This window comes from Stegostoma tigrinum, chromosome 3, assembly GCF_030684315.1.
Source record: "Stegostoma tigrinum isolate sSteTig4 chromosome 3, sSteTig4.hap1, whole genome shotgun sequence".
NCBI lineage: Eukaryota > Metazoa > Chordata > Chondrichthyes > Orectolobiformes > Stegostomatidae > Stegostoma > Stegostoma tigrinum.
Genome location: NC_081356.1, coordinates 61037413 through 61052246, shown reverse-complemented (window position 1 = coordinate 61052246; position 14834 = coordinate 61037413). Strand labels below are relative to the sequence as shown.

Below are 14834 nucleotides of genomic sequence, written 5' to 3'. Positions count from 1 at the left end.
TCATCTTCCTTGCAGAGAAGTAATAAACAATTAGAACATATCTAGTTAGCCTTTCTCACAATTTGCCTATAAATTGCTTCTTCTAACTACTTACTAATAGACTGAACTATTAGTGTGCCAACCCCCCTGTGTCTTCAGCAAAGATTTGAAGGGACTTGAAAGAAGAGTGTTGGAGATTAGAAGGACTCAGAAGAAGCAAGAAGACATCTCACTGAATCGTGTGGACTGGTGCTATTAAACTGTGTCCCTCTAATTTTTTTCCTTCCACAATTAACATTTTTTTGTTCATATCTGTCTGCATGTGTGTGCAATGGCTTAAGAAAGGGCACAGTTTAAGTTAAAGTTTTGTAAGTTGACAAGGTACATTTGGTTTGCCTCTGGTTAGAATTGATTTTTAAATAATCAACAATAGAATCTTGTTAAATACAGAAACTCGGTCAGTGTTTCCTTTCAATCAGGACTAATCAACAAATTGTAGATTATTATTAAAATGTTTAACTTTTGGGGCCGTGGTGGGAGTAGTTCAAGTAGTTAAAGTGAACATTTCCATTCGAATAGGGGACGTGAGGCTATCACATGCATGTATTAAGCATTTGCATACTTACTACACTAATTTTCCAGTTTTCTCCATAAAGTTATAAAGAAAAATAGGAAAACATATAGAACACAGCTAAAGTTTGACCATGACCTCGTGAACATTTACCCTGTTTTGCTAGTTGTTGTGGAGCTGAGGTCAAGATATTGTAGCTTGTGGCAGCTCATGGCTAAAGCCTGCACACCCGTATCTGTTACTTTCTTGCAGCCACTGACATCAAGATGCCTGTTGATAGAAAAGAAGAGAACCTCAAACAGATGAAACTAAACATATATAGTTCAGCAACCAGAGAGTGTTTCATCTCTGTAAAGTAAATTGATTTCTGCTCTAAGGCAGCGGGGGTGACTCAACTTCACTTTGTCTTGATTTTCTCTTACTCTGCCATTGATGTGAGACTTAAATAAACAAAATTCTAGCAGCACACTTTTACACCATTTCATAAGAGGAACAATCTCTTGTAGACTGTGGGACTATTACACAAGACATTAGAAAATTATGTATTGAAGAGAAGCATAAAAATTACTGACTCGCTCGTCACCTTGCAAATATTTCTGTGAAGGCCTCCTCACAACCTGGACACACATTTCTGCAGCGCTATTTGATGCTGGATGATGTGATGATGTGGATTACACTTTACTCTTACTCAGAAATATATTTAAAGTCTTTTGATGTACAGAGTAGACTATTATCTAACATCAAAACCTCCAGGAACCCATAAATTAAAAACCAAACTACTTTAAACCTTGAAAGAACTGTGGATGCTGTAAATCGGGAACAAAAACAGAAGTTGCTGGAAAAGCCCAGCAGGTCTGGCAGCTTCTGTGAAGAAAAAAAGAGTTAACGTTTTGGGTCCGGTGACCCTGCCTCAGAACTATTCTGAGGGTTCTGTGGAAGGGTCTCTGGACCCGAAATGTTAACTGTTTTTTACCTTCACAGATTTTGCCAGACCTGCAGAGCTTTTCCAGAAACTTCTGTTTTTGTACTTTAAACCTCAATGGTTTTGGTACATGTAATATTGGATATAAACTCAATATTTTCCCACTTGATAAAGCTATCAACCTAAACAAGCCACTCTTTACTTTCCACTTAAAAGAAATTGAACACGTACTCCATTCCACATTCTTCTGTGTTTGACCATGGAATGAAAGGAACCTTGATGAGCTAATTTCTTATTCTGAGAAAAACTACATACAACTTATCATCAACTCTTCAACATCTCTACCTTTGGATAGCAAAAAAAGCTTTTTGTTACTGCTGTCACATTGGCTACCCATGTGTGCTCTTGATCAAGTTCCTGTACCAATTTCCCTCAACCATGGAGGAAGTGGCACAGGATCCAGCCTGAACATACACTCAGTTCATTTCTTTGTGTGAAATCTTTCTGCAATTTCTCATCATCGCACTGAAGACATAATTGAGTACAAACCACACAATTGTGAGTTTCTTCATTAACTTCCCTCGTGCTCAATGCTTTCTATGCTTGGTTCAAGCAGAATGCCAAAGGTATCACCTGCCCTGACAGTCCTAGATGAACCCGATCCCTCTGTCACCACCGCAGACATCAGTTCGGCCTCCCCGAGGGTAAGCCCAAGGAAAGCAATGGGCCCAGATGGAGTCCCGCTGTGAGCTTAGACTCTGGTGGAGATATTCGCTGGTATCTTTAACTTCCGCTTGCTTCAATATGAATATGGACGTACATAGAATAGTGTGAGTTAGATGGGCTTCAGATCGGTATGACAGGTCAGCACAACATCGAGGGCTGAAGGGCCTGTACTGTGCTGTAATGTTCTATGTTCTATATATATGTCCCTACCCGCTTCAGAAAGACTACCATCATCCCAGTACCAATAAAACCACATACAATGTGCCTCAACAGCTACCACCCAGTGGCTCTGACTTCCACAATTGTAAAGTGCTTTGAGAGGCTGGTTATGGCCCACATCAACTCTAGTCTCCCAGCCTGCCTTGATCCCCTGCAAATTGCCTACTGGTGAAACACGTCCACAGCGGGCACCATTTCCCTGGTCCTATGTGAATCCCTGGAACATCTGGATAACAAGGACACCTATGTAAGGCTCCTATTCATCGACTACAGCTCCACCTTCAAAATCATAATCCCTACCAGACTAATCTCAAAACTCTAGGGCAAAGGTCTCAGCAACACCCACTGCAATTGAATCCTCAGCTTCCTGAACCACAGACCACAATCAGTGAAGACCATAGAATCCCTACTGTGTGGAAGCAGGCCCTTCAGCCCAACAAGTCCACTTTGACCCTCCAAAGAGCATCCCACCCAAACTCATCTTCCTGCCCCTTCTCTGTAACCCTGCATTTCCAATGGCTAACACACCTAATCAACATATCCCTGAACACTATGGTCAATTTAGCATGGCTAATATGGCAGAAACCCACGCAGACACGGGGAGAATGTGCAAACTCCATATGGACAGTCATCCAATAGTGGAATCAAACTCGGGTGCCTGGCGCTGTGAGACAGCAGTGCTAATATCTGAGCTATCGTGCGGCCTCACTGAATCATCAATAGACAACAGCACCTCCTCCATGATAATCCTCAACACTGGTGCCCCGTGAGCATGTGTTCTCAGCCCCCTATTGTACACCTACAACTGTTGAACCAAATTCCATATGAATGGCGTCTACAAGTTTGCCTACAACATCACCTTGGTAGGCTGGATATCAAACAAAGATGAGTCATTATCCAGGATGGAGATTGTTATCACTGCACCATGACACTAAACCCAATCTCTCTTTCAATGTTGGTAAAACAAAAGAACTGATCATTGGCTTCCAGAAGGAAGGAGGAGGACATGCCCCATCTACATCAATGGGGCTGAGGTGGGGAGTGCTTATAGTGTCAAATTCCTAAGAGTGACAATAACCAATGATCTGAACTGGACCTCCCACGTGGATGCAATGGTCATCAAGGCACAACAATGCCTCTTCTTCCTCAGGCAGCTTAGGAAATTGCATGTCCATAAGGACCCTCACCAACTTTTACAGATGCAACCTAGAAAGCATTCTATCTGGGTGTATAATGGCCTGGTACGGCAACTGTTCTGCCCACAACTGTAAGAAACTATAGAAGGTTGTGTGCACAGCCTAGATCATCACAGAAGCCAACACCCATGGACTCCATCAACAAGTTCAAGAACAGCTTCTTCTTTGCACTTATTAAACTGTTGTATGGACCTCTCTAACTTCAAATAATGTTGATCTTGCTAATGCTGATCTTGCCTTATGCACTTCCTGTGCAGCCATAACCTTGTATGCCTCGCTGTCTAAGTGCCCCACAAGCTATATGTCCTTGTTTGCTATGTTTAGCCTGTACTACTCGTAAAACAAAACTTTTCACTGTACTTAGGTACCTGTGACTACAATAAGTCAAATCCAGTCTTACAGACACGAGCATATCATTTATGTATTAGTTATTTGTGTCGTATTTTGCAGTGTCTAGAAATAAATCAATCAGTCTTCACAGGAAATCTCAAAAGAATGTCTGCATTTGCAGGACCTGCTAACATTTGATCTTTCACTGGTGGTGGTGGGTCAACCAAATGAACAAGCTGTGCTGATAGGGATGGCGCTCCCTTCTTTGAACCAAATTTGGTCATGTGGGCTTGATGGTCATTTAACAACATGAACTTGCTACTGTAAAAGTATTTGTGAAACTTAGTAACACCATATGCATAGATAACCACAAATGCCTGTTTCTCAACTTGGGAGTAATCATGCCCTCACTTCAGTAAAGTACCTGAAACATAGGCCACAGGATTCTCTAATCATCTTCCCTGAGTTGAGTAACATACAACATTTATGGTGAAACATCTTGCACTAAATCCAGTTATTTATTGGGAACAGTGATTGATCACTAATCACTGCTTCCTTCATTTCTTCAAATCCCGTCTAACACTCCAAAGATAACGCCCGATCTATCCAATCCTTGAGCAACTGATACAATGCTGCGAATGTATTAGCTAAATGAGGGATGAACTTAGAACAATATACATCAATTCCTATGAATGCTCTAAGGTCTTCTTTGGTTTCTGGTCTTTGTTTTCAAATTCCCTACAACTAAATCTTGCATTGGCTGAATAGTGTCAGCATCTATTTGGTGACCCTAGTGTGTTACGGGGCAGCAGGGTAGCTCATTGAGTAGCACTGCTGCTGCATAGTACCAGGGACCCAAATTCAATTCCGGCCTCGGGTGACTGTCTGTGTGGGGTTTGTATGTTCTCCCAGTGTCCGCATGGCTTTCCACAAGATGTTCTGGTTTCCTCCCACAGTTCTAAGACATGAAGTTAGGTGGATTGACCATGCTAAATTACCCCGTAGTGTTCAGGGATGTGCAGGCTAGGTGGATACACCAAGGTAAATATGGGGATAGAATGAAGAGTTAGGGTCTGGGTGGGATGCTCTTTGGAGGGTCAGTATAGACCCGATGGGTCAAATGGCTCTTTCCTTTAGAGATTCTATGATCGCCATTATGAAGTGACTCTTGGGCTTTTTAGCACTAGTGTCATTTTATTGAAGTGACCAAAGACTACCAAAGTGCTTTTTCTCAGTGTTGTTGTGAAAAAGAATGTCATCTAAGCAACAGCGTAGTTCTTTCAACCCACATTGTACCTGACCCATGACCCCTCTTGACACTACATGAGCAATAAATACCCCAAATTGCTATCTGTTACCGGTACAACTCTTTATGTGTACGAATGGTAAATAGTTCCTTGCTGTTCTGAATTCATTTTGATTGCAACAATATGTCTGAAAGATCTACTTTACTGAACACGTTCCCATTGCCTAAATTAGAAAACAAGTCTTACTCATAGGTGATGCATAAAAATCAGTTTCAATTAGCTTATTTATTGGATGTTTAAAATCGCCACAAATTTGACCCATCTGCTTTTTGAATGCCCATGATGGAAGCAGCCTAATCGGTGCTCTTATTCGTTCCACTCCATCCAGCTCCCTACATAATCTTATAAGACACTTGTACATATGGCACTGGTCTAGCCTTACAACATTTGAATTGCGTATAGTCCTTAATATTGTTTCTGCTTTGTGATGCCAAGTTTTATAAATTGATCTTCCTTGCCTAAAGACCTCTTTGCGCTCTCCTAGCACTTTAGCAATGCCAGACATGCTCTTACTAGGCTCTACTTTGAAAAACTTGGCCTGAGTAATTCTTAATCCAATTGCTTTCCACGAAGGAGATGTTGTTTGCTTCTACTGCTACCAATGGCAAGCAAGATGATGCATCATCATTTCCCACTGTATCACTAACTTCACCTAACACTGGAATGCTATTCTGGAATAGCTAGTCAGTTTCACATCAGTTTTGAGTTAGCGGAATATAACTTGAGGACTTTCTTGAGCTCTCCTCCTGAGATAACAGGCACTACTGCAAGTGTAAAAATGAATAGTAATATCTGACTTTCATATCTGTTGTGGGCACTTGAAATCTGTCTTCAGTCCCTGACTCTCATCTTTCACAAATTATTTTTCCTATTCTCTGATTAAATACAACTCCTGATCTACATCTAACATTAGGTCTAACGTGATCTTGGCCTAGTTTGTGACTTAAATTTTTGTTTGCCGATGACACAAAGGTTGGTGGAGTTGTGGACAGCGTGGAGGGCTGTTGTAGGTTGCAACAGGACATTGACAAGATGCAGAGCTGGGCAAAGAAGAGGCAGACTGAATTCAACCCAGTAAAGTGTGAAGTGATTCATTTTGGAAGGTCAAGTTGGATGCAGAACACAGGGTAAATGGCAGAATTCTTGGCAATGTGGAAGAACAGAGGAATCTTGGGGTCCATGTCCATAGACTCCTTAAAGTTGCCACCTAAGTTGATCACGCTGTTAAGAAGACATATGGTGTGTTGGCTTTCATTGGCAGGGGAATTGAGTTTATGAGCTGCAAGGTTATGCTGCAGCTCTGTGAAATCCTGGTTAGACCACACATGGACTATTGCGTTCAGTTCTGGTCACCTCATTACAGGAAGGATGTGGAGACTTTAGAGACGGTGCAGAGGAGATTTACCATGATGCTGCCTGGAATGGAGGGCAGGTCTTATGAGGAAAGGTTGACGGAGCTAGGACTTTTCTCATTGGAGAGAAGAGCATGAGAGGTGACATGATAGAGGTGTACGAAATGATGAGGCATAGATAGAGTGGATAGCCAGAGACTTTTTCCCAGGACGGAAATGGCTATCACAAGGGGGCATAATTTTAAAGTGATCGGAGGAAGGTATAGGGAAGATGTCAGCGGTAGGTTCTTCGCACAGAGAATGGTGGGTGCATGGAATGTGCTGCCAGCAGTGGTAGTGGAGTCTGAAACATTAGAAACATTTAAGTGACTCTTGAATAGGCACATGGATGATAGTTAAATGAAGGGAATGCAGGGTAGTTTGATCTCAGAGTAGGATAATAGGTCAGCACAACATCGTGGGCAGAAGGGCCTGTACTATGCTGTACTGTTCTATGTTCTACATTTTACTAATTCACAGGATGTGGGCTTCACTGGTTAGACCAGCATTGGTTGCCATCCCTAACAGCTCAAAGAGCAGTTAAAAGTCAACCATATTGCTGTGTGTCTGGAGCCACAGGTAAGCCGACCAGGTTAAAATAAAACGAGTTTCCTTCCCGAAGGGACATTAGTGAACCAGATGGGTTTTTCTATCAATCGACAATGGTTTCATAATCATAATTAGCCCCTTAATTCTAATTTTTTAAAATTTAAATACTATCTACCATGATGGCATTTGAAGCCAGGTCTCCAGCATGTTGTGTAGGTCTATGGATTAACAGTCTAACTTGCAGCTTGACCATGACCTGGAGCATTTCTTTTTCCTTTGCTCCTACATGCCATCGTGACATGATTAAGACCATAAGACACAGGAGCAGAAATTAGGCCATGTGGCACATCAAGTCTGCTCTGCCATTCAATCATGGCTGATAAGTTCCTCAATCCCATTCTTCTGCTTTCTCTCTGTAATCTTCGATCCCCTCGATAATCAAGAACCTATCTATCTCAGTCTTAAATGTCTGAATGACCTGGCCTCCACAGCCTTCTGTGGCAGTGAATTTGATAGATTCAACACTCTCTGGCTGAAGAAGTTTCTCCTTATCTCTATTCTAAAAGGTCTTCCCTTTACTCTAAGGCTGTGTCCTTGGGTCCTAGAGTCCTACCAGTGGGAGCATCTTCCCAACATCCACTTTGTCAGGTCATTCAGTATTTTGAAAGTTTCAGTTAGATCCTCCCTCATCCTTCTAAACTCCAATGAGTGTAGTCCCAGATTTCTCCAACATTCCTCATATGTTAAGCTTCCCATACCTGGGACCATTCTTGTAAACTTCCTCTGAACCTGCCCCAGGGCCAGTACATCCTTCCTGAGATATGGGGTCCAAAACTGCACGCAGTACTTCAAATGTGGCCTGACCAGAGCCTTATAAAGCCTCAGTAGTACATCCCTGCTTTTATATTCAAATCCTCTCAAAATAAATGCCAACATTGCATTGCCTTCCTGACTACTGACTCAACTTGCAAGTTTACCTTGAGAGAATCCTGCATTAGAACTCCCAAGTCTCTTTGCAATTCAGATTTCTGAATTTTTTCACCATTTAAAAAATAGTCCACGCTTTTGTTCTTCTTACCAAAGTGCATGACGTCACACCTTCCCACATCGTACTCCATCTGCCACTTCTTTGCCCACTCTCCCAACCTGTCCAAATCCTTCTGCAGCCTCCCCACCTCCTCAAAACTACCTTTCCCTCTACCTATCTTTGTGTCCTCTGCAAACTTAGCCAGAATGCCTAATTCCTTCATCAAGATCATTCATGTACAAAGTGAAGAGCTGTGGTCTCAGCAATGACCCTTGCGGAACACCATCGCCAGCTGTCATCCTGAGAAATTACCCTTTATCCCTTCTCTCTGCTTTCTGCCAGACAACCAATCTGATATCCATGCTAGCACCTTACCTCTAACACCATGGGCCCTTATCTTACTCAGGAGCCTCCTGTGTGGCACCTGATCAGAGGCCTTCTTGAAGTCCAGATAGATAACATCCATTGGCTCTCCTTGGTCTACTCTGCTTGTTACTTCCTCAAAGAATTCTAGCAGATTTGTCAGGCATGACCTCCCTTGATGGAACCATGCTAACTTTGCCATATTTTACTATACACTTTCAGATATTCAGAAACCTCATCCTCCACAACGGACTCCAAAATCTAGCCCACAACCAAGGTTAGGCTAATCGGCCTATAATTTTCTGTCTTTGTCTTATTCCCTTTTTAAACAGGGGTGTCACGTTAGCGATTTTCCAGTACTCTGGGACCCTCCATGACTCTAGCGATTCCTGAAAGATCACCACTAATGCTTCCACTATCTCTTCAGCTACCTCCTTTAGAACTCTGAGTATAGTTCATCTGGTCCAGGAACCACAACAATTTGAGATTATGCATTGGCTGGAAATGCAAAGGCATTTCACAGTATTTTGCAGTATCAATCTAATTACCACTAAATAAAAAAAAGGTGTTGCAAAGTTATCTTCTCCCTCCACATACAACCTTAGAACATTTAGTGCACTTGATGTCATACAACTCATACCTGTCATCGGTAGCAGCTGCACACATGCCTACCACCAGAGCCTCAGAAAATTCAGCATCAATATGCAAATCACTCAGGATTTTTCATCAGGTATTGTAATGGAATTTTTTTTTATTTACTATTACGCTTGGTTTAAACTGTATTCACCTTTGTTCCCATGACTGCCACATTATGTGTAAATAACATTATCTTATGGCATTTAAAAGATTGAGCATGTGTACATAGCCAATGAGTAACACAACTTTAAACATGTTGACTTAATATCAGTTGAATCATTGGCATAGAATTTCTTCAAACTGCTCCCATTCTGTCAAGATAATTTCACCACAAGTGCAACAGAATTCATTTATAAACATAAAATTATGGCTATGGAGTGGGTTGTAGCTCCAGGAATTTTAGAGACTGCAAAACTATTTACAGAAACACAACTACTTACCATGTTTCCCATCCTCTTGGCTGGGAAAGGCACAAAGTTGTCAAAACTTTCTCTGCACTTTTCGAGATGTTTCCAATGGTAGAAAAGAAAATGTACACAATTCTTAATCAGCAGCTCCACCATCACTGATGGATAAAAGTGAGGGCTTCAGCTTGAAGAGCATTTTTTTTAACTCAAAAAGTCCATAGCTGCCTTGCCATAATGGTGGCGAGTAAACCTCTCCAACCCTGGGCTGTCACCAGGAGTTTGCCATCATCGCCTTGCCATGATTTAGCCTCAATGTGTGAATAGAAAATTACAGCCTCTGCAAAGTGATCTTAATAGGCCCCATTTTATTTTAATCAAACCTTCCCCCCCCCCCCCACTTGTCTGACCACAACCCTTGCCCGCAAGAAACGGCCCAGAGGTGAGACATTGCAGGAAATTGTTGGCTTATCCATCAGTGCTGTGTGTTAATTCAGTTTCTCTCTCTCCAGAAATGCCGCCAGATCTCCTGAGGATTTCTGGGTTCTTTTTATTTTATCTCTCCTTTTCCTCTGGTCAAATTTTGTTTACTTATGATTGAGATCAATGAAATGCTAATTGGAGACCCGAAGATATGAAGCTTTATCCTGCCCATCTATAACACAACTTACCAAAATGCCAGAGTATCATATTATTGATTACCAACTATTTTTCTTTTGTTTCTTACCTTATGGTGGGCAAGTATGTGCCTATTTCAAACAAGCTGACATCTGTCAATTGAGGACAAAAGCTGAGAGTGAGGCGGTCCATTTTTGGGCACTTTCTCACAATGTGATGCACCACGCGATCATGAACCTATAAAAACAACAACATGGTATCCCATTCAGGCCCATTGGTAAAAATCAAGAGAGTCATGAGCAGCATTATTTCAGTGCAAATCTGCCAACTGGATTTTAATTTTTAAAGTTTTGAACTTCTGACATTTTGTTGACCAGGCAATGGAACATGAGGTTTCTTTACTAGCCTCACCCTATTTTCCTTTTACAAAGCAAGTGCTCTATATCCCATGAAGTAGTATATATTAGGAAATTAGAAGTGTATGTAGTGAGGGAAATGCAGTAATCATGGGGGATTTCAATTTGTATTTAGATGGGGGTAAATCCAATGAGCACCAATGCCATGCTGAAACGTGTTTGAGTGTTTTCTGAGCAACATGTTGAGCCAACTACAGCACCAGCTATTTTAAATCTTGCCTTATGCAATTAGAAAAATCCTAATTAGTATTCTTGTGTGATAGAATTTTCCGTAAAGTTTGAAATAATTGGAAATAAAAACCAAAAGAACTGCGGATGCTGGAAATCAGAAACAAAAACAGAAATTGCTGGAAAAGCTTAGCAGGGCTAGTAGCATCTGTGGAGAGGAATCAGTGTTAACATTTCAGGTCCAATGACCCTTCCCTTTTGAGGACCCAAAACGCCAATTCTGATTTCTCTCCATAGGTGCTGCCAGACTTGTTGAAAAAATTCCAATTTACAGCATCTGCAGTTCTTTCAGTTTATATTTAGAAAAAAAATTGTAGTTTGATGTAACTGATGAAAAGAGCATAGAATATGAACGGACATAGCAATAAACAAAATAAACTGTAAAAGTAACCAGAGATATGTAAAAAAAACACATTAGGAATGGCAAATGTGGAGGCATTACAAACTAAGTCTAAAGAGCTTCTAACAGGAGATAGAGAAATGGCAATACTTTGTGTCTGTTTTCACAAGCCGGGACATAAATAGTTTTCCTGAAAAAATTAAGATCCAAGGGTCTAGTGAGAATGTGAAATCGAAAGAAATTTAAAATAAGTACTGAAGAAATTGATGAGACTGAAAGTCATCAAACCCCTGGGACATGATGACCATCATCCTGGAGTGTTAAAAAAGATGCCTTCAGAGGTAGTGGATGTATTGGATCATCTTTCAACCTTCCACTAATTTTGCAGTGATGCCTGCTGATTGAAAGGTTGCAAATAGAACTCCACTGCTTAAAGAAGGAAGGGCAAAGTAAACAGGAATTACAAACCTGTTAGCCTGACATCAGTCCTACAGAAAGTACTAGATGCTACTGTAATGGATGTCATTACTGGATATTTAGAAAATAAACCCAGTTTGGACAGTGTCAACATGAATTAACGAAAGGGAAATCATTGTCAGAAATCTCGATTAGATTTGTTGCAAATGTTACTGGCATAGGGAACCAGTGGATATATAGATTTTTGGAAAGCTTTTGATAAAGGTCCACAGAGGAGGTTAGTAAACAAAACTAAACACATGGAATTGGTGGTAATAAACTGGCATGGATTGAGGATTGGTTAAAAGCTAAAAGCAGAGACAGTAAGAATAAATGGAACATTTCCCCTCATGTTTCTATCAGATGGGGGCAGATATCAGTAGCTTGCTAGAAGATATGTTGCCTGCCAGATTTGGTGGTTGTGCATTACGAGAACTCAAAATTACAATGATTTCAACATTTTTGTTCCAGATCCATAGAAAGCTCTGCAATAGACATATTCAGAATCCTATCAGTTGAGGACAAATGAATTCGGTTTCTGATGGATTGTTTTCCAGAACTGGCAACTTTGCTTGTAACTATCTTGTTCAAAGTGAATGTGCACTCAGCTTGACAGCTTCAGTTAACTTTCCATCCATGGATGTTAGCAATGAATGCATACATGACATTCTAGGCATCCACAGAACAGCCATAAGGGTTTCCATTCCATCAAGACATAACCGATGAGAACCAGCAAAAAATGTTTTGTAGGTGCGAATGAGATTCCCAGAGAGCTGCTGTGACATTTCTGTCATGCAGCACTCCAAACTTTCTGATCTCTTTGAACTTTAAAGCTGACTTAAATGACGGTTGCTGAGCAATGTGCCATATAATATCAGAATGATAAAGCCCAACAATGAATGCCATGTAACCACCCGAAATGTGAACAGGCTATTTACATATTGACGATGCATTTCAAGTTCCTTGACAGAGTTGGAGGGCCCTGCAATACACAGCAGACAGTTCCGACAGAACGGTCAGAGCCTGCTGTACATCCAAAACAACAAAGCTCGAACCTTTAGGAGGACAAAAGCTAACACTTTCCTCAAGTGATTCAGTTTGGGGACAGACAGAAGCAAAGGAGGAGGAGCACGGTCATTCGGATGATGTATACTCAGCGGCTAACCTTGTTGCTTGGGATGCTGGAGATAATGCTTTTATTAATCTAAAGTTTTAGTTTTACTAACTTGGTTTTCAAATTCCTCAGAATTCCTCGCCTTACTCTTTCTGACAGCACCACATCCCTCCAAGATATCAGTGCTCCTATAATTCCAGTCTCTTGTACATCCCTGGTTGGTTATTCTTTCTCTGGAATTCCCTCTCTACACCTATCCTCCTCCAAATCACACTTTCTCTTTTTAAAAGAATCCTTAAAAACTTATCAAAAAGTACTCTAAGGTAAATGATAATGATAGATGTCACTTATCCTAACATAGATTGAGAAAGTAATGCCGTAAGGGGAAGAGAGGTTAAAGTGCTTCTAAAGTTTTTACTGGAAATTTTCTTCAGCATTCCACTTCTGGCCTGTGAGGAGATGCCATTACTGTATATGGGGAATGAGGTGGGTCAACTGGATGTAATGTCGGTAATGGAACATTTAGGGAACAGCATGGCAAGTATGTTTTAGACATTTGTTCTTTCAATTGCAGCATAATAAATGGTTTATCGAAGAGCTTAATGTGATGCACTTCGAGACAGATTTTATTTGTGCAGTTGGCCACAGAGAAACCAACCAGTGAAATCTCAAACATAATAAAGCCTCTTGATCGCACATGCAATGGTCAGGTCCTGCTTCAGGTTTCAGCACCATACATCAATTCTTTGACTTTTACCAATATGACAGGAAGCACCATCATAGTTTGTAATGTGCGTGAGCTGCCTGTCCACAAAATTGGTGCTAGCAAGTTTTGAGAAGATTTGTAGCTCAGGTTGAGGTTCTGGATGTGAGTTTGCTCGCTGAGCTAGAAGGTTAGTTTTCAGACGTTTCGTCACCATTCTAGGTAACATCATCAGTGAGCATCCGACGAAGCGCTGGTGTTATGTCCCACTTTCTATTTATCTGGTTAGGTTTCCTTGGGTTGGTGATGTCATTTCCTGCGCTGGTGATGTCATTTCCTGTTCTTTTTCTCAGGGGATGGTAGATTGGCTCCAAATCAATGTGTTTGTTGATGGAGTTCCGGTTGGAATGCCATGCTTCTAGGAATTCTTGTGCATGTCTCTGTTTGGCTTGTCCTAGGATGGATGTGTTGTCCCAAATCAAAGTGGTACTACTTTGATTGGGACAACACATCCATCCTAGGACAAGCCAAACAGAGATACGCACGAGAATTCCTAGAAGCATGGCATTCCAACCGGAACTCCATCAATAAACACATTGATTTGGAGCCAATCTACCATCCCCTGAGAAAAAGAACAGGAAATGACATCACCAGCGCAGGAAATGACATCACCAACCCAAGGAAACCTAACCAGATAAATAGAAAGCGGGACATAACACCAGCGCTTCACAGGAGGCTCACTGATGATGTTACCTAGAATGGTGACGAAACATCTGAAAACTAACCTTCCAGCTCAGCGAGCAAACTCACATCCAAAATTGGTGCTGTGCAACTAAATTTATAGGCCCTAGTATTTCAAATTCTAATTACTGTCTCAATTTGCAAACTTGCAAGCATCAGATTTTTTCTAGTCTTACCGCATTCAGTCCTGATAAGTTCAAAACAGTTAGATGTTGCAAGCTGGTCACGATCTGAATCAGACAAGTGGTTGTAACGTTTGGTATTCTGCCAATGTTCAGGTTCTGTAGGTTTGAGCACTTCCGCGCCATATAGCTCAAACAATGTGCACTTAGTTCATGGCATCCAAACACTTCCAGCTCTTTCAGACTGAGTAACAACACAGAGAGAACAATTAGCTCTCCTTGTGCCAGCAAATTTTTTTTAAATAGGGGTGATTGGAGTTTGCTTTTTCAGTTCTTGAATAAAGCTTCAAACAAAAGGCCTAAGTTAGTGGCTAGCTAAAACACAACTATTACTTACATAATAATTATACCTTGAGCAAAAGCAAGAGCTGATTTTACGAAATAATGCTCCAGTAGAGAGGCTCACATGGCTGGAG

The 14834-nt window shown here is 41.1% G+C and overlaps 1 protein-coding gene across 2 annotated transcripts in view; it reads right to left on the bottom strand.

The window, feature by feature from the left end:
• LOC125451055 (uncharacterized) overlaps nt 1-14834 on the bottom strand; it is a 114368-nt gene that overhangs the window by 19966 nt on the left and 79568 nt on the right. For both annotated transcript variants that reach the window (XM_048527753.2, XM_048527754.2), the window contains 3 exons: nt 14413-14602; nt 10348-10475; nt 704-820 (listed from right to left, as the gene is read on the bottom strand). In XM_048527753.2, coding sequence (XP_048383710.1) covers nt 704-820; nt 10348-10475; nt 14413-14602 — 435 coding nt within the window. The remainder of the gene's footprint in view (nt 1-703; nt 821-10347; nt 10476-14412; nt 14603-14834) is intronic.